Source organism: Nilaparvata lugens, chromosome 2 (assembly GCF_014356525.2).
Source record: "Nilaparvata lugens isolate BPH chromosome 2, ASM1435652v1, whole genome shotgun sequence".
NCBI classification, from domain to species: domain Eukaryota; kingdom Metazoa; phylum Arthropoda; class Insecta; order Hemiptera; family Delphacidae; genus Nilaparvata; species Nilaparvata lugens.
The window spans coordinates 19,016,758-19,039,815 of NC_052505.1; the positions used below are offsets into that span (position 1 = coordinate 19,016,758).

General features: G+C 36.3%; 1 protein-coding gene across 1 annotated transcript in view; it reads left to right on the forward strand.

Annotated features, from left to right (window-relative positions):
* LOC111054557 (rap guanine nucleotide exchange factor 2) overlaps positions 1-23,058 on the forward strand; it is a 103,579-nt gene that overhangs the window by 68,581 nt on the left and 11,940 nt on the right. Inside the window, exons 14-20 of the mRNA XM_039420002.1 lie at positions 261-441; positions 4,461-4,682; positions 7,943-8,254; positions 9,848-10,106; positions 12,115-12,519; positions 16,583-16,723; positions 21,018-21,083. Coding sequence (XP_039275936.1) covers positions 261-441; positions 4,461-4,682; positions 7,943-8,254; positions 9,848-10,106; positions 12,115-12,519; positions 16,583-16,723; positions 21,018-21,083 — 1,586 coding nt within the window. The remainder of the gene's footprint in view (positions 1-260; positions 442-4,460; positions 4,683-7,942; positions 8,255-9,847; positions 10,107-12,114; positions 12,520-16,582; positions 16,724-21,017; positions 21,084-23,058) is intronic.

A 23,058-nucleotide genomic window follows, 5' to 3' on the forward strand; every position in this document is an offset into this window, starting at 1 on the left:
AAGCCTCACTCTCCATCCATAAATTATTGAATACTGTAGTATACGTTTGCTTGATATTTTTTCAATAGCTTTTTGAAAGTATTCTGATTTTTTCTGAAAGCTGACGGCAGTTTACTCATAAATTTTATACCTATTATAGATCGAAACTAGTTGTTTGGATTTGTGTTTTTAATCTGTTATTTCATATTAAAAACTTTTCAAAAAAGAGTACTATGATGTTATTTTTAAAATGATGATAACAAATGTGTATTATTTTTCAGGTACTACCTGAAGATGAACGGATCGACGGAGACGCTGGTTGGTGACGAGTTGGCGAGTGAGCTGGTGCGCGAAAGCCAGGTGCACTTCCTGCAGCTGAATGCAGTGGAGGTGGCCGTTCAGCTCACCCTGCAGGATTTCTCCATTTTCCGACAGACGACAGTTGAGACCACTCTAATTTTTGTACAGCCCCGACAGTCGAGACCTGCGACGGTAGAGGATTCCTGGAAAAGAGGCCTCAAATGTCGCCTGCGTTAGGCTCTCCAGAATGGTAGACAGCACCAAAAGAATTATCATTTAATTTGTCTGGATTTACCGGCAATTGAATAATTGAATAATAAGTATTGCAACTTTACAACTGAAAATATACCTTAGCTGCTTCTTCATAAAAAACGAAATTTTCAAACTCGTGAATATCTTTTTGATACTTGGATGTCAAATTCTCAGTACATTATAGATGTTGAATATTATTCTACAAATCCATATCCTGTTCTGTCCTGTACAAATCAGAAGTTATAATCATTACAAAATGTATTTTGTCTGGAATCGCAGTAGGATGTGTCCTCAACTGTCGCCTGCTGCAAGCGAGTCTCTAATTTTAGTACAGGCCCGACAGTCGAGACCAGCGACATTCGAGGCCAGCGACGGTAGAGGACTCCTGAAAAAGAGGCCTCAAATGTCGCCTGCGTTAGGCGACAGTTGAGGCCTCTCCAATTTTTGTACAGCCCCGACAGTCGAGACCTACGACGGGAGAGGAATCCTGAAAAAGAGGCCTCAAATGTCGCCTGCTTTAGGCGACAGTAGAGGACTCTTCAATTTTCGTACACTCCCGACAGTCGAGGCCTACGACCGTAGAGGACTGGAAAACAGTCCTCTACTGTCGCAGGCCTCGAATGTCGTCGGTCACGACTGTCGCGCCCCCCATGGCTATAGGATTCGTGAATATTGGTTTTTGTTTCCAAGTTAAGCCAGGTTTTCATTAGTAGAGTTTATTTATTTATTTTATACATTGATACATGCAATATCATTCTCAACTATGAATGATTGGGGAAGGAACAACAGGCTCAAAGCCCAAAACTGTTCCTTTCCCAAATTTGCATAGAAATTGTCCAAAAATAGGTTATGTTCGAGTTAGTGGTAGAGTTCCCTGGGCAAGTACTAACTATCTTGTGAACTCTCCCAATGAAAACGTTCATGATATAGTACTAGTTTTTAGTAGAGTAGAGTGTGATAGCACCGTGGGATAGTACTCTACCACTTGCCTTCCCCCACCACCGCTTCTCACTCTATGCTAATGAAAACAGTCTCGAGCTAGTAGAGTAGAGTAGAGATCCGTATTGTAACATTTTAAGGATAGTTCTGTTCACTAGACAACACACTACCTACTATTCTCAATTGTGGTGAAAACAGTTACTCGACCAAGTAAATAGAGTAGAGTTAGCTCGGTAGAATTAGTATGCCAGTTACTCTACCACTAACTCTATTAGTGAAAACCAATTTCTACTGATAATTATACATTCATCACAATAGGAGACAAACAACAGTTCTAAAAATTCCCGTCTTCCTGATCTATCATAATATAGCACAAACCAAATCATTTTTACATGTTACCATATAAAAAAGTTTAAACGTATTGGTGTCAATGATTCCTAACAACATAACCTAAATCTAAAACCTAAAAACCGGTCGTCTGATTGGCACTGCCGATTGCGCAATCTATCGGCAAAAGTTGTAACAATTATATCAGCTGAGCAGCTACCAAAAATGGCTGACTCCAGATCACGCGGTTCAGATTTGAATTGCAGATCAAAAATATTTGTTGGCTGGTATTTTGAATAGAATAAAATATTTTAAAAATTGTATAAATTTTATCGTCTACTAATATTAAGAATATAATAATTATCATACAAACATATATTTCATGAGTTAATCAAATTTCTGGTTGTGGTATTGAATTCAGTTGACTCAATGACAGACACCTCTATTATGCTTTCTCATCTGAGCTTAGACCTTCTAACCTATTACAATGTAAGTTTCAAAATAGAGATGCTTCCCATGTTATTTAAATGGAGTCACTTTTACTCCCTAGGGAGTTTTTCTGTTTTTTACTACCGAGAGCGAAAAAGTGACATTTTAGTATTAGGTTTCAGGGAGTAAAGTAAGTACTTTAGACAGTAGGTGGAGGAAAAAATTTTTTCTGCACTCCAGATTTGCAACATGGCAACGCAAAATAGTTAGTAGGTTATATGGAGCACCAGTGCAGGAAAATGAAAATGAAGTTGGTAACTGTGGTATAGTGTTGTGTTGCACGATATAATAATATGAAGGCAGTGGACAACAGTGGATGACATCGACAGCCACCACATGAGTGACAACCGCCTTCATTCATTTACTACTACATTATTCAATTTTAAATAAATTAAGGTTTTTATTAATAATAAAATTACACAGAAAAAATTTGATGGATTTCAGGGAATTTTTCCCATAATTTCCTACTTTTCATATTCAATGGTAACTGTAGGAAAAATTTAATATGAAATACGTGCGCAAAGTTCCTCTGTTGCACTCAAGAAACTATTCCATCTGCCTACGGCTCGGGCGTAAACGTTTCTTTCGGTGCAGCAAACTGTCACTTTGCGCACTAGTTGCACAAATAACTATTATTAAGGGCGGAGTTAGGACTCTAGGTCCTCTCTGCCACACAACCCTAAGAATGGGATTGGAAGAGTGGAAAAAGAAACATTGGTAAGCGAGTACACTTCTAATAAATAATAATAAATGAAGCTGGAGAAATGACATTGAATTCAATAGTTCGAGCAGAAATCTTGAGCCTCATATGGAAGGAAAAGTTACTGTAGGTTCAGTTTTTATATCTAGTTTAATTACTAATCTTAGAGTCTGTGAGAAATTGGTCCGGAATAGAATAGAATATCTCTATTAGCCTCAAAAGAATATCACAATTTGACATAATATAGGCCAGTCAACACAAAATAAGGTACTTCTATGGATCACGTAACTCCTCAAACATTCAATATTGGTGTTTTTTGTTCCACCAATAAATATTCATCTTATAAATTATCACGAATTCATCTCAACTCTGAAGAGAAGTAGTTGTTGAAGTTTCGCTTATTTTTATCTCTCAATCATTTCATTGATTAGTGTTTGTACAAAGTACAATTAAATAGTCAATCAATCAAGAAAATTCTTCATTCCAAAAATACAATAAGTACAAAAATGATGAATAGTATAAAGTATAAAATACAAATAATCAAGTACTTGAATTAGGTTTCCGTATTATAGGTTACGGAATGAGCCTACATGGGCACTGTGGCCTGCGCGTAGATTCGAATAAATAAATAGTATAAATAACTTGAGTTTTTCTTTTCCTTGCCCTATTACCATAGGTAAGGAAAGTATTGCTTTCCGAAAAAAAATTAAGGTACCCCAATTTCTAAATTTCTATACGTTTCAAGGTCCCCTGAGTCCGAAAAAGTGGTTTTTGGGTATTGCTGTGTGTGTGTGTATATGAGTGTATGTGCGTCTGTGTACACGATATCTCATCTCCCAGTTAACGGAATGACTTGAAATTTGGAACGTAAGGTCCTTACACTATAAGGATCCGGCACGAACAATTTCGATCAAATGCAATCCAAGATGGCGGCTAAAATGGCGAAAATGTTGTCAAAAACAGGGTATTTCGCGGTTTTCTCGAAAACGGCTCCAACGATTCTGATCAAATTCATACCTGAAATAGTCATTGATAAGCTCTATCTACTGCAACAAGTCCTATATCTGTAAAAATTTCAGGAGCTTTGCCCCATTGATGCAAATTTTGATTTTAGATTCTCAATTATCAGCCTTCATATACAATTTAAACAAAAAAGTTCAAGTGGAAACGATTGAGCATGAAAATCTCTGCAATTAATGTCCAGTAACATTTCCACCTAAAATTAAAAATAAGCTTGAAATCCGAACCGTTGGTTCTATTAAATCATTCACTACGAAGAGATAGCAGACCTCGTCGTGTGTTTCCAGCGTTATTGACCTATCACCAGCTGTCTCATATCTTTGAATAGTAGACTTGAGATGCGCGAGTACACTAGCGTCAGGTGATCAATTTTCATAACGGCAAGGAAAGTTGTGTGAGTGCGCCACACCAGATTTTTGTAATTTGTATCTTTGTTTAATGATTGTGTTCGTTTTGTGATTTAGGCCAATGCAAGGACTGCAAGAATTTCAACTCGATGTTCGCGATCATCTCCGGCCTGGGCCACAACGCAGTGTCGCGACTGAGGCTGACATGGGACAAACTGCCCACCAAGTATCAGCGACTGTTCAGCGACCTGCAGGACCTCATGGACCCCTCACGCAACATGAGCAAGTACAGGCAGCTCATATCCAGCGAGCAATCGCAGCCGCCCATCGTGAGTACATCATCTATTCATTCAATCGTTCACAATATTGAACAACTCAATCATTTTAGGGTGGCCACTAATGACAGGACATGCATGATGAAAATGTGTGTACACACAGGTTGTCATACACTGTTGTCATCACAGCGAACAAATTTTCTATTTAATTAGGTTTTTGTATCTTTGATTTTTTGTTGTTGCCTCTCGCTGATGACACATGTCCTGTTGTTAGTGACCACCTTAAGGCTCAACTCAAACTACCTCGGCTCAAATCGTACGACTTCAGTCGAGGATACTCCAGTCTCTCGTCCTTACGACTTTTTAGCTCATTGTCAATACTTTAGTTCCATGCTACTCCATTTCCTAACCTTAATTTAATAAAAATATAAGATCTAATTCGTCACTACTTGTAATTACGAGATTTGGGTAAAAAAGCTAGAACAGATACAATTATGAAATTTTATAAGGTAATGGCCGCTCCAGTCCTCCTCTATGGTAGTGAATCATGGGTTACTACGAAGCCACTTGAAAGTAGAGTGCAGGCAGCCGAGATGAGATTTCTCCGAAGAATCAAGGGATGTGACAGAAGAGATCATTTCAGGAATGAAGATATTAGGAAAGAATTGAAAATCTGCAGCATGAATGAAAGAGTTACGGAGAATCGGCATCAATGGAGGGAGCATGTTCAAAGAATGTCAGCTGAAAGAATACCATTTAAAGTCTATAATTATCAGCCAGTAGGCAAAAGAGATGTTGGCAGACCACGCAAGCGTTGGCAATAATAGGATTTTTTTGTTTATTTGAATAATTGGCTAGATGTGAGTCGGAACAGGTTAAAGCCTAATCATTGTTTGTAAGAAGAAGGAGATTAATTACGATGATAACTGATATATACTCTGGTCTGCAAATGCAGGTTTGACGTCTAGAGTGGGAACGGACTCCCCAATATCCGTGTACTTGGCATGTAACAAATTGTATAATACTTATTATGAATATATTGTCTTATGTAATTCTTATTATTGTCTTATCTAAAATGATAAAACATCACTTTCATCAAACATAACCTCACTTTCATTAAAAATGTACACTATTTTACGCAACTCAAGTCGAGGCTCGACCAACATGTCGAGTCGACGCTTGACTAAAGCTGCGTACACATACTCGCGCTTCCAACCCGCACCGAGCACGCTCCTCCCTCGTACCGCCCTCGTACCACCATCGAACCACAGTCGCACCGCCCACGCACCCATCATGAACGTTACGGAAGATGATAGATCTTCTCGCGTTCCCCGGTCGAACCACTGTTGTTCGCCGGTCGATCATCAATCGCTCTGCTGGAGTGACGTTCGGTTGCGGAGCAGAGCGACAGTCTGTACGCACCTTTAGTCTTACAGTTGCGAGGTCGCTGAGACTAGAATCTACTGGACTGGGTGTCACCAATTGAAACAATTGCTGCGTCGAGAAAAGACTAGAGTCGCAGTCTCTTCTTGACTTGAGTCGCGTAAGTGTGAGTTGAGCCTAAGATATAGACATAGAAACCTATTGGATCGCATGCAGATCGCTCTCTGTGTGGCAGGGCCCTTCAAATTACAAGCAGCTGATGACGAGGCCATACTGTTCGGGTATAGAACTTCATATTTCAAAGTTGAATAATTCTTTCTTTCATCTATATAGCTACCCATAATTGTATTGTGGGTAGTCAATTACCAATTACTGTTGGTAGTCAATTACTAATTACTGTGTATAGTCAATGTATTCAATTACCGATTGTCGGCCGACACTCATAATTGTCCTCAGTTGTTGAGGATCGGCCGACACTCAGAGAATCAGTTGTTGGTAAGAATTATCCAATCAGTGGAAAATTCAGTGTCGGCCGACAATCGGTGAGTGTGAAAACGACCATATTATTGCTTGAGTGAATTTTTCACCTCTATTCTAACACATGTTGTGAATTAAACTCATTTTATCAATAATATCGGGGGATCGAGCTTTTCTCTGGATTAAAAAAGCATAAAAAAATTATTACGAAAGAGGAAATTGTAATATATTTTTAGTTTATCTATAGGTTCTATCTAATCACAGTGGATTGAGATTAATTCCCAGTGGAATGCAAAAATCTCTACCAAATTGAATCATTGCAATAGTTCAACAGCTGAGTCATAAAAAAAATTCGTATGGCTTTTGTTGGTGGGGAGTCCCTTTCGGGAAGGTCCCACCGCCTGAATATATAATTTAAGCCGTCAATGGGCCTTACGACTGTCATACTTCAGCCGGGACCGACAGTTTAACGTGCCCATCCGATAACACGGGAGTGATCTGGTTAAAAAAACTTTTGGTTGTGAGAGGGTTTGAACCCGGGATCTCTATGCTGCTACGCAAGCACTCTATCCACTAGACCACGGATCACTCCGTGGGTAGCTGAGTCATAATTTTGTCTCAGTCCTCAGTTCTATCGACAGAAGACGAAATATTATCTATTATATTAAGCGAGCAATTTCTATATATCTGTTTATATTTTCATATCTAGTTATGTTGTTATTTTTTTATATCTGGTTATTCATGTTCAACGGATCTCGAAAACGGCTCTAACGATTTTCACGAAATTTGGAACATAGTAGGTTTATGATATAAAAATTAGATTGCACTAGGTCTCATCCTTGGGAAAACTCGCTGAACGACATTAAAAGGATAACTCATCTTTGGCTGAAACAGCTGAGACGTTCGTCGTCTGTGGATAGTAAAAAGTGAGCGAGTGATTCTGTGGAAAATCAAAATATCGCATCCCCGAAATGCATAAGCTGACGTATAGCCAGCTGTAAATATAAACACGATCATTTTAGAGAACTATGTTCTGTTTATCAATAAATAAAAATAACGAGCGAAGCTCGGTGTCCCGATATTCAGCTGTTTATCCAAGGATTAATAATTATCATCCTTTTAATATCCTTCAGTGATTTTTCCCAGGGATGAGGCCTAGTGCAATCGAATTGTTATATTATAAACCTCATATGTTCCAAATTTTATGAGAATCGTTAAAGCAGTTTTTGAGATCCGGTGACATACAAACATATATACATATAAAAAGAAATTGCTCGTTTAATAGTATTGGATAGGCTACTGTAAGATATGTTTCATGTTTCACTGTATGTTTTTATGACCTTTGTTGATTGTGTTGTATTTGATGTTGCTCATGACTTGTTTGTTTCTTAACAAGAAAATTTTATTTATTCTTATCTATCTATTGTCACGATGCATTGTTGTTTGTTGCCTAGATCCCGTTCTACCCAGTGGTGAAGAAAGACCTGACGTTCATCCATTTGGGCAACGACTGCCGAGTGGAGGGCCTAGTCAACTTCGAGAAACTGCGCATGATCGCCAAAGAGGTGCGCGCGCTGACAAACATGTGCTCGTCGCCCTACGACCTGCTAACGATGCTGGTGATCAACGGCCAGCAGCCGTCCAACGCACTGGTCACCATGAATCAGCTGACAACTGGCAACACTGGAGGCACGTGCAATGCGGCAACAGTGAAGCGAAGGAAAAAGTCTTCAGCCACGCCTAACACTAAGAAGATGTTTGAGGAGGTTGGTGATTGAAATAAGAGAAACAATAGCATAAGTAGATAGGCCATATATATATAACTTGTAATTTTCAGTAATTGATTCATTTATTTCGTTCAACTTAAGCTGCGTTTACACCAAAGTTATTAACAAAATGTTTATTTCTCCGTCCTTATAGATTATATTGGATTGAATATAACCATAGAGAAACAATAGCTTAAGTAGATATCTCATGGTATAGGGTGTTTATGTCGCAACTTTTACTGTTATCTCAAGCTGATAGTCCACGTAGTTCTTTCCTGTGAAGCTTTATGACGCTGGTAGTCTCTCATATTGTGCCGTTCATACACCCTTACACGGTCAAAACAGTAAAAATCGACAATAGACAGTAATCGGCTTGAGATAACAGTAAAAGTTGCGACATAAACGCCCTATACCATGGGATATCTACTTACGCTATTGTTTCTCTATGACATTAGTCAGATACAGAATAGACTATAAATTGAGGTTATATACACACGCAGAAAATGCAAAGTTAGAGTCAGACACTACGTTCACAAAATTTCGAATCAGAGCTATAATGAGGTTCACGTTATAATGACAGTGTTTAATTAGCAATGGTATTGCTATCCTTGTCTATCATTCAACAAAGCGGATAGCGCTATCTCTTTCGCGCTTTGCTCTGTTGCCAGATCGTCTTTTAACAATGTAGAATTCATAATTCTTTACTCTTCATTTATACAATACGTACATTATCAAAATGATAGGGAGAGGAAAAATAAGATAACCTTGTGCAGTTGTGCTATTTCTTTCCCGAATTTAGATAACACATAGTCCGAAGTAGGTTAAGTCTTGTAGTTCTTCAATTCACAAAATTTTCAGTCCTCAAGTATTCTCACAAAGTGGATTTTCAAATTAAGATGCTTAAAAACTAAACATAGTGCTAAAAAAGTAAAGTAAAAGTAAAGTAAAAGTAAAACTAAACATTTTTGCTTCAAAACTAAACATAGAAGAAATATTTAATATTATTATAACTAAAATAGGAAGTATTCACAAATTAAAAATATAATTCTTTGACCAATTAATTCTATTCTATTCTATTCTAATCGTAATAAATAAGGTATTCTTGAAATCTTGATAAAATTTACCAACTTTTTGTATCTGTAAAGTGAATGGTTTTCGTGAAATTTGCAATCGAAAATTCAAAATGGCCGCCATTTTGAAAATTCACATCGAAAATTTTTTAAAGATTAGTTTTTATAGCATAAATATTCATGCCAAATTTCAGATCAATACAATATTTCGTTCTTAAGATAGAAATTCCTAAGTTTAAAAAAAAAATGGCAGCTATAAGGATAATCGCTGAGTTTTGGGCACTTCAAATACAACTTTGTAGTCTTCTTTCATCCAGAAACAATACCCTAAAATGTTTGACACTACTTCTGAAACATCCTGTATTTCTATCTCATTATTCTGGTAAGGAATCTCTATTCATATCACAATGTTCAAACATTTTATCGTTTAATCATTGAAGTTTAATTAAAAAAGATTGTATTGAAGTGATCAATTACAATATTCATTTTTAATTACCATTTTTCTACGTTTTCTGTACACCAGGCGCAAATGGTACGTCGAGTGAAAGCCTACCTGAACAAGATGCGAGTGACGACTGACGAAGACGCTCTACACGCGCTGTCGATGCAGTGCGAGGGAGGCGGTGGGGGCCGTGGTGGGGGCAGTGGAGGCGGCAGTGAGGGGGGCGGATCGGCCCCCAACTCGAATCCACTGCGCAAGCGCAATCCGTCGCCAACACTTTCCACCACCAGTTCGGCGAGCAGTGCTTCCGAGGGTCGCAAACCGGCTGCGCCCAAATTTGGTAAGAGTCCAAAAAATTGAAAATAGTCTATTATTCTATTATTATTCTATTATTCTAAAAAGGTCATTTCAAATTACCTAAGTTAGGGTCGAAACTAGTTGTTGAACTATTTTAAAGTTTTTAAAAATAAAGGGTACTTCAAGATTTTTATATTGTTTCTATTAATTTTAAAAAGTAGCCCATGTGAGTGGAATGTTTTTAGTCTATTATTCTTCTATTTCATTCAAAATACGCATCAATATTATTGATTTGGCGCTTATTCTTATACCATCCTCTATCACATAGTAGGCTATTGATTTGAATTTAATGTTTCACAAAAAATTCAGATTCTTCTAATTCAAATTTAATTGTTATTTGTACAAATTCATACATACAATCACATACAAGAATAAAATTATCAATTAACTTGAAGCTCACAAGATCTGACTGTGAGCTTGTATTTAGAAAATAAAGATAATATACATAAACATTAATTAATTGTAGAAAAAAAAATAAACATCAATAAATGTACTAATCTCAATTTTATTATATCTCTGTTTAAGTTATTTCACAAAATAATTGAAAATGAACTCACATGGACCTGTCGGTCTGTTTGTGAGTAAGAGTTTGCATACGTATATTACGATTTAATTTACAACTTATTTATGATACACAGATAACTACAAATATTTGATAGTATTGAACAATACAAAAAACACTAATTTGATCACGCTCAAAAGCAACAGTATTCGCTAGGGAAGGAGTGTGTACACACATGCTCGTTATGTTGTGTAGGCTTTCAACAACAATTTTTGAGGTTAGATTTTCTTTATATTAGTTTTTTTTGTTTATTCTTTGGTGCTCCATTTAAGATTTAATTATTTTTGTATCATAATTTGTAATTTTACAGTGGTTTATTATTTAATTTAATTGGTTGTTTATTTTAAGTTGAAAGCTGCTGTAAAACGGCTGTTTTTTTGGTCGAAGCCTTTTGCTAATGACACAATGCAAAGTTGAGCATGTGTATACACACATGTTCAAAATTTTTTTTCTTGTTTTTAGTGCGCTGCAATTTTAGGCTAGGCACACACCAGTTAGTCAAGACATGATCAGACACGTTTAGTCACAATACTTCACATAGTTGCTTATGAAGACATGTCTAATTGCAATGACTAATCAATGTCAGTTACGTCATAATCAACAATGTTAAGTATTGTGACTAAACGTGTCTTGTCTTGTCTTGACTAATTGGTGTGCACCTAGACTAAGTTGGCACCCTAATTTATTGGTAAAATATTAAAATCTAATTCTTTTTCGTAAGCTTTAGTTTATTTTTGATGAGTTTCTTCGTAAGATACTTGAATCTCACTTTCTCGTAAAAGAAAGTCACAAAAAAAAGAGACTTGAATCTCACTCTCTCGTTTCTTCGTAAAAGACTTCAATCTCACTTTCTCTCTCATTACTCACATACAATCCTGGGGCATAGAATGAACAATCCAAACAAATAAAAACTCTGAACAAGTAAACAGATCTAAGTTGTTTATTCTATGCCTGGGGTTGAGTGGGCATCGCACTCACAAAATACTCAACTTTTAATCTCAATTTTAAAAATTTGACATAAAAATATCAAAGATCTTTCACGTGTCGAGTTCGAGTCTAGAGTCATTTTAATGCTGAGTGCGTATCATCACATTATATGACAGGTTCACAACACACAAGCAAAATCAAATATCTGAGTCACTGTCAATGTTGTAGAAACGTTCCATAATGAAATAAAAAGACACATATGTTGTAAATTCTATACAGTTTTACTTGGTACAGGACCATGCTTTCATGACCAAACAGGTCACATTTTCAAGCTGACTGCTTGACAACTCAAGAGTCGGCTTGAAAATGTGACCTGTGTCGTCAAGAAACCATGTTCCTGTACCAAGTAAAACTGTATAGAATTTTCAACATATGTGTCTTTTTATTTCAATCTCAATTGTATCTCTTAATATTCTCTAATTAATTTGTTGTTTGTTTCTAGGTTCAGCATCGCCACAGGCCGTTCGCAAACTACTGTCGCTGAGCGAAACGAGTAAGACGCGCCCCCACCAACCCAGGCACCCACCCCCGCCACCCAACCCACTGGCCAGTCCCTCCCCTTCACCCTCGTCCCACCGTCGCGTGGGAGGAGGTGGCTCAGTTGGCACATTCCATGAGCGCTCCCACTCTGACACCCCACTGGGCGGCTACATGTCGTGTGCCGCCCCTGGCGACGGAGGGGTACACCTCCACCATCCCCACCCCCATCATCCCTCCTCCCACCCGTTTGCCGCTCCTCTGTTGCCGCCCCACCTGCCCCCCGCACCGCCCCTCCCGTTGTCGGCCGAAAGCAGTAGTGTGACGTCACTCAGCAATCTGCCCACGTTGCGAAAAACTATGACTTCAGGTGAGAATTTAATCGAGATTGATACACAGGTGAGAATTCTACCAAGATTAATAGCAGGGGAGAAAAATATTGTGAGAAAAGGTTCCAGTTGAAAATATTGTTAGAAATATATCATTGAGAAAAATATTGTGAGAAAAGGTTCCAGTTGAAAATATTGTTAGAAATATATCATTGAGAAAAATATTGTGAGAAAAGGTTCCAGTTGAAAATATTGTTAGAAATATATCATTGAGAAAAATATTGTGAGAAAAGGTTTCAGTTCAAAATATTGTGAGAAATATATTATAATTGAGAAAAATATAATTGATAGAGAAGATTACTGGGAAGAATGAAATTTGGAACAGGTTACTAGGAAGTGTGAAATTGTGAGGAAAGATTACTGGTAAAATGAAAAATTTCTGAAAAGAAGTGGCCACTTGAGAAAAAAATTACGAAAAAAAAAGAAAATACCAAAAAGAACCTACACTGGGAATGAAAAATTTGTGTTTGTTTTGACAATGAAGAATCTGAACGAGGGAAATACAGACGACAAAGTAAAATGTTGAATTATGATGCAGCCGTGAATTCCAGTAGCCTACTGCTGAGAATGACATTCGACGCAAATATGTAACTAGGCATCACTAAGTAAAATGATAAAGCGTTGCCCGCTGATGACAGTAAATCTATCCATTTATTCCACAGATAACATAAGATGAGGTACAGGGTGACACAGAATAACGGGAACTTTTAAAAACGCCATATAACATTAGTGGGAAGGGCAAAAATGATTATATTCAAACGAATGTAAAGTTCAAGACTTGCCATTTGAGAATTATTAATAACATATATCACTTTTGGAAAATTACTTCTTCAAGATGGCTTCCTCCTGAACGAATACACTCTTGAAATCTGTTTTCACGATTCCTCATTCATCGCTGCAAAATCTCACCTGGGATATTGCGGATTTCATTTTGAATTCTGTTTTAATTTTTAATTAATTCAAAATTATTGATAAAATGGCGAACGAAATCCACTTTGCACAGTATTCAATGGCAACTGTGCGAGTGAGTATTGTTTAGTAACCGTGTAATCTCTCGATTAGGTTGCGTTTCCTGGTCCCATGATCTGTCCACCTACGATTTTCTGTTTGTGGAGCTATCTCAAATCAAACGTTTTCACAACTTGACCAATAACAATATCCCAGCTGAAATGTTGCAGCAATCATTCAGGAATCTCAACACAGATTTAAAGAGTGTATTCATGCAGGAGGAAGCCATCTTAAAGAAGTAATTGTCAAAAAGTGATAGATGTTATTAATAATTCTCAAATGGCAAGTCTTGAACTTTACATTCGTTTGAATAAAATTATTTTTGCCCTTCCCACTAATGTTTTATGGAGTTTTTAAAAGTTCCCGTTAACCCGTTATTTTGTGTCACTCTGTATTTGAAAAGTAATCTGTAATGTGAAAAGGGTACTATAGAGAAGGAGACCTGGCTACAATTATTCATTTGTACATAGCTCATTTGCATGGTACCATTTCCGATCTGTGTTATCCTGCTCGATCTCTTCCTTATTAATTTTGGAACATGAGCTCCGTATGAATATAAACAGTGTGTTTGCATGTATATGGAATTGGTGTTGTTGAACTTGTACAATCTATATGATACCTTGATGTACGTGAATCAATGAAAGTCCTGCAATAAAGGAGAAATACTCACACACAGTAGACGTTCAAAATTACTTATAAAAAAAGCTGAAATATGACAGTTATTAGGCTCATTGACGGCTTTAATGATATATTCAGGCGAGGTGAAATTTCCGTCAGGGACCCCCCACCAATAAAATCCATACGAATATTATTATTATTACTTCTAAACTCGACGTACTATTCAAGAAGATTGATTGATTGAGTACTTTATTTATGTAGATTACAATATATACTGGCTTATACACTTATATACAATAGCTTACAACACAACAAAATTATAGATGAATTTACATAATATAGACTAAGAAAATAATTATTGAACTGTATATGATATGAAAAAGCAATTTGTAATATAATAACTATAGATAATAATCATATTGTTATGCATCTACATAAATTGGCGGAGCTTTGGACATATCAATGTCCATTCTTCGGAAAGAATATTGAGAGTGAGTATGAGATTGTAGACGATTATAAGAAGGCAATTGAGATTATAAGATTATGCTGAAAATTATTATAGAGATGACATTTTTTCACGCTAATATTTCAAAATTCAGAACTCAACTAACCTAAACTCAATTCATGGATAGAGAACAGAGCAGACGACCAAACACAAGCAGTGTCTATGCTATAGTGAAGTCCACGTTATAATGGCAGTGAATAGAGATAGAAGAACAGCGTTGCCTATCATCTGCCTTAATAAATTATATTTCCACATCCACAAAAACAGATTTGGCATCGTTGTGGAGCTATAAAAGGATAGTGCTACCTGCTTTGTCGAATGATAGACAAGGATAGCAACATCAAAGCTAATCAAATACTGTCATTATAACGTGGACCTCACTATAGCATATTTAGCGCTTACGTGAGTAGCACATTCTCTAACCTTTCACTATAAAAACAAAGTAAAGCCACAAAGGCGAATCAGCTGATGAAAAATCTTTAAAATACGTGAGTATTTGCTCCAGAGTTCAGTAGCATAAGGTAAGAGTATAAGGTAAAGCTTATTCATATAAACATGAGCAAATGCTTATGCTTCTACCTAATGCTCATGAGCAAAACCTTATGCTCCATGCTCATGCTCATGATCTGTTTTATTCATATGGCCCATTGTCTAGACTACAACAAAGTCATTTTGAATACGGTATATCTTTAGTGTATTGGAGTATTCTCTACAATATTGCAGGACTTGAATGGATTTGGTCCAAAATAATTGTAAAAAAACTGTTAAGTTAGATCGTGAATATAAGGTAATGGAAAGCAATATAAATTATTTGAAGCTACATTTTTCTCATTTAAAGGATCAAATACTTCCAATTCTTGAGAAAATGTAGACATTGAGGGCCAAGCCACATGAGGTGTTTTGCACTGGCGGCGTTTGAGAATCAGCTGGTAATCACTCAATCGGAGAGTTTTCTACCCTGCCAACTCGTCCGCAGCCAGAGCAAAACGCCTCAGAAAACGCGTCGTATGGCTTGGCCCTCATATTTATTTATTTAATCATTCAGAATAACACAACTTACAGAAAAGTACCACAGGCTTATAAGCCCAAAACGGTTCCAATTCTAATTTCACTTTTTGTGTAGTTGAGAAGTTGATATTGTGGTAATTATTCTTATTGAATGAAAAAGACTAAGAAATTGTCAAAAAACAAATTATCAATAAATCAATGGTTTTTTTGACAATTTCATAGTCTTTTTCATTCAAATTCTATTTCATACAACAGTCCAAATGTAGCTAGGTTATGTGTCACTTTACATAGAGACTAAAAATAATATACATACCGTAGGTCTATTTAAAATATCGAGCAAAGCGGCAAATCTTTTTGTGCAGTAGCATTCATTCAAATATCACTTTCCTATTTCCTCTGAAATTTTATTTTAATGTATGCTAACTCAAGTAGTATTATTTTTAGAGAAAATTAATCAATTTATTCATTCATATTCTGTTGGCTACGAATACAATACATTTTATTTATTTATTATTTTACAAAGGCGACTTTCTAGAAGTATTTTAAGCCTAGGTGATAATGATGGGATGAATGATAATACAATGAAGGTAGAGTTATGAATGGATAAAAATTATAGGTTATGATATCCACTTGAATTGATTTGAGCCCACTTTTCAGTCCAGAAATAAATAAACTAGAAATTTTGAATTTGATTTGATTAAAAACCGAACATAATAGAATGATTACATTCAATAAACTGTCAGAACTTGAAAATATTGAGTTATTAAGAATAATTTTGAACAATTTTGAAAAAAATTACATGGTGTGTGTAGTAGTCTTCAGATGTTTGAATATAATTTATTAGGCTTCTCTTTTGTTTATAATAGGTATTTTGATGTTTAACTTTGTGGTTTTATTGGTGACAGGATCGGTGACATCCAGCGATTCAGGCCACTCGACTCAGCTGGACTCACACTCCAACAGCTCGGTCGACACGGCCGCAATGGGTCCCCCCTCCAGTTCCCCCCTCCTGCAGCACCGGAGACATTCTGTCATGCAGCCGCCAGGTACAGCCACACAACACATTTATTCAATTGCCATAAAAATATAACTACATTGTAACACAAATATAATAACGGGAACACTTTTAAAAACGCCATAAAATATTAGTGGGATGGCAAAAATGATTCTATTCAGAATAATGTAAAGTACAAAACTTGCCATTTGAGAATTATTGATAACAGCTATCACTTTTTGACAATTACTTCTTTAAGATGGCTTCCTCCTGAACGAATACACTCTTGAAATCTGTGTTGGCGATTCCTCATTGATCGCTGCAACATCTCATCTGGGATATTACGGATTTCATTTTGAATTCTGTTTAAAATTTTCAATTAATTCAAAATTATTGATTAAATTGTGAGCGAAATCCACTCTGCACGGCATTCAATGACAACTGTGCGAGTGAGTATTGTTTAGTAACCGTGTAATCTCACGATTTGGTTGCGTTTCCTGGTCCCATGATCTGTCCACCGGCGATTTTCTGTTTGTGGAGCTATCTCAAATCAAACGTTTTCACAACTTGACCAATAACTGTGGCACAGTATACATACAGTATGGAAACTTGGCTAGTACTCTGGTGCAAAAATCCGCCATCTTGTTAGGAAGCGCCGCATTGTAATAGTATTGATGGGAGGTTCGGATCACTTTACTGATCCGGATCAATTGATCTCGTTCACTGCCACGAGCCAGTCAGAAGACCAGGATTGGAACTTCCTAAGGTCACGTGACGTGTCTAGTATTTGCGCCATGTAAAAAGCATTGATTGGATAGGCGTTTGATTGACAGTTTCCATTCTGTACCTGTTCTGTGACTGTGGTTGAATCATAACAGACAATTCAAAATCAAATTAACCCTACAGAGACACACTTACTTCATGCTAACACAGTAGACACACTGGGGTGTTGAACAACCCAATCTAATTTCGCATGTTTATTTGAAAAATATAGAGGGAACAAGTACTTGGCCCATAATTTATCATCTCCTTATCATTTTTGTTCCAAGTGCATACAGAAATCGAAAGTAAAGCACTGCTTATCAGTATTTATGCTGACTTTAAAGTACGTATGTTGCGCCTGAGTGTTAGAGCTACTAATCTGGTTTGAAGGAATGGCTTGATCATTGCCAATCACAACTTCATCAAAAACTCACGTCTCTTCATTTTATTGTTTTGAACCTAAAGTTGTAGAAAATCATAGCATTAATTCCACTCTGATCCATCATCCCATACCACATTTGTAGTAGTCAATACAAGTAAATCTTTGTTATAAAAGTATTTGATAAAGTCCAACTTAAAATACACTCTGGGGTGTTAGACACTCCAAACGAAGAACAATATGAGCTGGTGACCTTGTAGAATGCTTTTACTGACTGAGAGTGGTGGAGAGCAGTTGACAATGCTACAAACCTAATTTAAACTGGGCAAAATTTCCAATCTGTTCGTTATTGTCAACTGCAGAACAGAAGAAAAAATCCCCGGGGTGTGAAACACCCCAGTGTGTCTCTTCAGGGTTAACAATGTCCCAGCTGAAATGTTGCAGCAATCGTTCAGGAATCTCAACTCAGATTTCAAGAGTGTATTCGTGCAGGAGGAAGACAGATCACTTTACTTCCACAGACAGAAAATCGCAGGTGGACAGATCATGGGACAAGGAAACGCAACCAAATCGTGAGATTACACGGTTACTAAACAATAATCACTCGCACAGTTGCCATTGAATGTCGTGCAGAGTGGATTTCGCTCACAATTTCATCAATAATTTATTAAAAATTAAAACAGAATTCAAAGTTAAATCCGCAATATCCCAGATGAAATGTTGCAGCGATCAATGAGGAATCTCAACACAGATTTCAAGAGTGTATTCGTGCAGGAGGAAGCCATCTTAAAGAAGTAATTGTCAAAAAGTGATAGATGTTATCAATAATTCTCAGATGAGAAGTCTTGAACTTTACATTAGTTTGAATAAAATTTATTATTTTTGCCCTTCCCACTAATGTTTCATGGCGTTTCTAAAAGTTCCCGTTATTCTGTGTCATTCTGTATTACCGGACAAATTTGTCGTATATCTTCATATATAATGAGGTCCACAGTGTTTCATTAAAATTGAGGTATTGCTATCCTTGTTTGTCAAAGCAGAGAGCGCTATCCTTTCCTAGTTCCGCAACTTTGCCAGATCGTTTTTCAACAATTTAGAATCGATAAATTATTTAATCTCAATTAGAAAAATATATTATTTAATCATTGAAAAATAGATTTACCTGGCGAATAAAATATAATTGAATATTTTAATTAATAATGAACAGTTAGGCTCGCCACAAAGTAGACCCACGCTAATCGACAAAAAGCAACCCACGCCGTGGGATGTTTTGTAAACCATTGCTAGGCTTCTCCAGGCATCTGTGTAATGCATGCAATGAATAATCCACTTGTCAACTGATTGATTATGAATAATTCTATAGCAATGGTTTACAAATATCCCACGGCGTGGGTTGCTTTTCGTGGATTAGTGTGGGTCTACTTTGAGGCGGGCCTAATGGTCACATTAGATTTACCAGTATCAGCTATAGAAGGCAGAGAATCGGCAACGCTGTTCTATCTTTCTCTCTCCTATTATAATGTGGACCTCACGATATCTATAAATCTATATCGGTTTGGAAATTGAGGAACTGTTTTGGATGTGTCTTGTAGGTTAGATTGCATGAACCGTATAATATGATTTGAAGAATATTTGCATTATATATATACTTGGAAATTCCCCAGCAAAGAACTTGTTTGGGACAAAGAGTTGCGCAATGAATAGCCTATTATCTTGGGACAATGGGAAATTTGTTTTGGTTGTTTGTTACAGTAGTAGGTTAGATTGCATGACACTGTAGAAGGATGGATTGTTTCAATCTGGTTATGGTTTGTAGAATTTAATTGGCAATATTTTCTTCAGTAAAGATGATCACCGAAGGTATTTGATGCGGAAATTGGAGCATTGAAAAAAGTGTATTCAACTACTCAAGTGTAATTTAAGAGGAGCAAATATGGTGGAATCAAAGGCTGTAATGCCCGGTTGCAGAGTCGTTAAATAAAATCAAACATAGCTATGTGAGACATAGTTTAAAATCACTCACATAAATGGTTTGTCGTTTGCGGAAGCCCATTTAGCTATATCTCGAATTAGCGTCACACGTAGGTCACACTGCAATTCTATTCACTTTTTTCCGTACATTTCCGTACATGCTTCTATCCAACCAATGTCTTTGCATCGGGGAAAGTTTCAATCGACATCACTGTGAACAGACCTAAAAGACCTCACATAAAATTTATAAACAATATGGCGACTCTTGGCTTTTGGCGAGATTTCTCACCATATTTATTTGGTGCCATAGCGTTTTGGAGCTTATAAACAACTTGAAAAAACATAGGGAGAGAAAAATAATTATATACAGATGGTTTTTCGTAAACATCTTCCAAAAAAAAGCTATCACAACCTCTAAAATGCATGTGGTGGGAGTAGATATTGGATTTAACTGAACGACTTCGGGCTCATAACTTAAATGCCGTTTCTAGCGATTGGAGACATAAATAAGCTCTATTTGACGACTATGCAACGAAATTATGTGTCTAATTGGGCGTTTTCAGTTTTATGGGAGCTATAGTTTACTTTGACATCAAAAGTGGAGCTATGGCTTCATAAATAAGTTAAATGCCTGATTTTAACTTTATGTGACAACTCTGCAACCGGCCATAAGTCTATTACAGAGAAATAATTTAGATTTATTTCTTTCAAACTGAAAACTTTACACCTCATTTAAGAAACTTCACCCACTTTTGAAGAATGTTTAAATATTATTATTTCAATTAGATAATTTGGTAATGTGTGAACATGTGGTATGTGGAGTTTTATATGAAGTAAGCTTGTATCGAACAGGCTTTCCTTAAGGTGCGTACAGATATACGCGCCGCGAACATGAGCAATTCACTTTTAATCAGCTGACTATATCAGTATTTTTACAGAAAAGGTATAAGATATAGATATGAAAAGCTTGGCATCAGCTGATTAAAAGTGAATTGCTCTTGTTCGCGACGCGTAAATCTGTACGCACCTTTAAATGGCACTTTGTTTTTATGAATGAGAATTGATTGGCATCAATGGAGTCGTGTTAAGAAATATAGTTTAGTTGTGTGTAAAATGCATAGAAGGTCTGAAGATCTTGAGCAAAACAAAATGTGTAAAGGAATGTCAGCTGATTGTCTGTCTCTTTTGCATCCACTTAGGAACATCGCTCTATCCTTTTCTGTTTTGCTAATAGGCTATGTGTCCACTCGCCCCCCATTCCCCCATGCTGTTGCCGTATTACCTCCACTCCCCTCTCCGGGTAAGTTTTACATAAAAAACAAAAACAAATAATTCAGTTTGAATCTATTAATTTTCTCACAAATAATACTCTTCTATTAATAGTCACATCCTAAACCAATTAATACAATTAAAAAAATGATTGCATCAACCTTTCACAGTAACATGAATCGGCTGGTCGATTTAACGTTGGTCAAGCTTTGATCCCTGATCAATCTTAACGGTTGTTCTGGGGACAAAGTTTGATGGACTGTTAAAGTGGGATCAATTTCGAACTGTCAGCATTATTTTAAATATAGCATCAATGTTTCCCAATGTTGACAGTTTTAAGTGAATCTCATTTCACCAGCCGAATAATTTTCTATGATCTCTAATATTTAATTTATCCTGATAAATCTCACAGTAGAGTGTAAATAGAATTTAAATCCTTTTTGTACTTAGCACTGTTGGGTGACAACTCTGCAACCGGCCATAAGTCTATTACAGAGAAATAATTTAGATTTATTTCTTTCAAACTGAAAACTTTACACCTCATTTAAGAAACTTCACCCACTTTTGAAGAATGTTTAAATATTATTATTTCAATTAGATAATTTGGTAATGTGTGAACATGTGGTATGTGGAGTTTTATATGAAGTAAGCTTGTATCGAACAGGCTTTCCTTAAGGTGCGTACAGATATACGCGCCGCGAACATGAGCAATTCACTTTTAATCAGCTGACTATATCAGTATTTTTACAGAAAAGGTATAAGATATAGATATGAAAAGCTTGGCATCAGCTGATTAAAAGTGAATTGCTCTTGTTCGCGACGCGTAAATCTGTACGCACCTTTAAATGGCACTTTGTTTTTATGAATGAGAATTGATTGGCATCAATGGAGTCGTGTTAAGAAATATAGTTTAGTTGTGTGTAAAATGCATAGAAGGTCTGAAGATCTTGAGCAAAACAAAATGTGTAAAGGAATGTCAGCTGATTGTCTGTCTCTTTTGCATCCACTTAGGAACATCGCTCTATCCTTTTCTGTTTTGCTAATAGGCTATGTGTCCACTCGCCCCCCATTCCCCCATGCTGTTGCCGTATTACCTCCACTCCCCTCTCCGGGTAAGTTTTACATAAAAAACAAAAACAAATAATTCAGTTTGAATCTATTAATTTTCTCACAAATAATACTCTTCTATTATAGTCACACCCTAAACCAATTAATACAATTAAAAAAATGATTGCATCAACCTTTCACAGTAACATGAATCGGCTGGTCGATTTAACGTTGGTCAAGCTTTGATCCCTGATCAATCTTAACGGTTGTTCTGGGGACAAAGTTTGATGGACTGTTAAAGTGGGATCAATTTCGAACTGTCAGCATTATTTTAAATATAGCATCAATGTTTCCCAATGTTGACAGTTTTAAGTGAATCTCATTTCACCAGCCGAATAATTTTCTATGATCTCTAATATTTAATTTATCCTGATAAATCTCACAGTAGAGTGTAAATAGAATTTAAATCCTTTTTGTACTTAGCACTGTTGGGTGATAAATTTGCATTAATCATTTTCCTTCACATTAATTTTATTGTAAATATATTTTTGATTTTTCTGGACATTTTTTAAAATTCAAACACAGCCTAGCTTAGATTATTTTTATGAATACACTCATCATTCACCTTTAAGCTGGGTTTACACCAAAGCTATTAACAAAATGTTAATAACTTAATCCTAATAGATTAAACGGAACTTGACAAACACATGTTCATCATATGTATTTTTTTATATTTTTTATTTATAAAATACTATAATCATAATACAATCATGACATTGGTGGAAAAACTAGGCTAAGCCTGTACTATTTCTCTCCAAAAATGTTGATAAAATGTTAATGTTGTCCAAAAGATAAGGTTATATAGTCACACACTGCTTCGTCACTTGATTTTCGGTCCAGAAATGATGATTTAACATTTTGAATTTTGAAGGTTGATTTTATACTCTAAATGAATCACA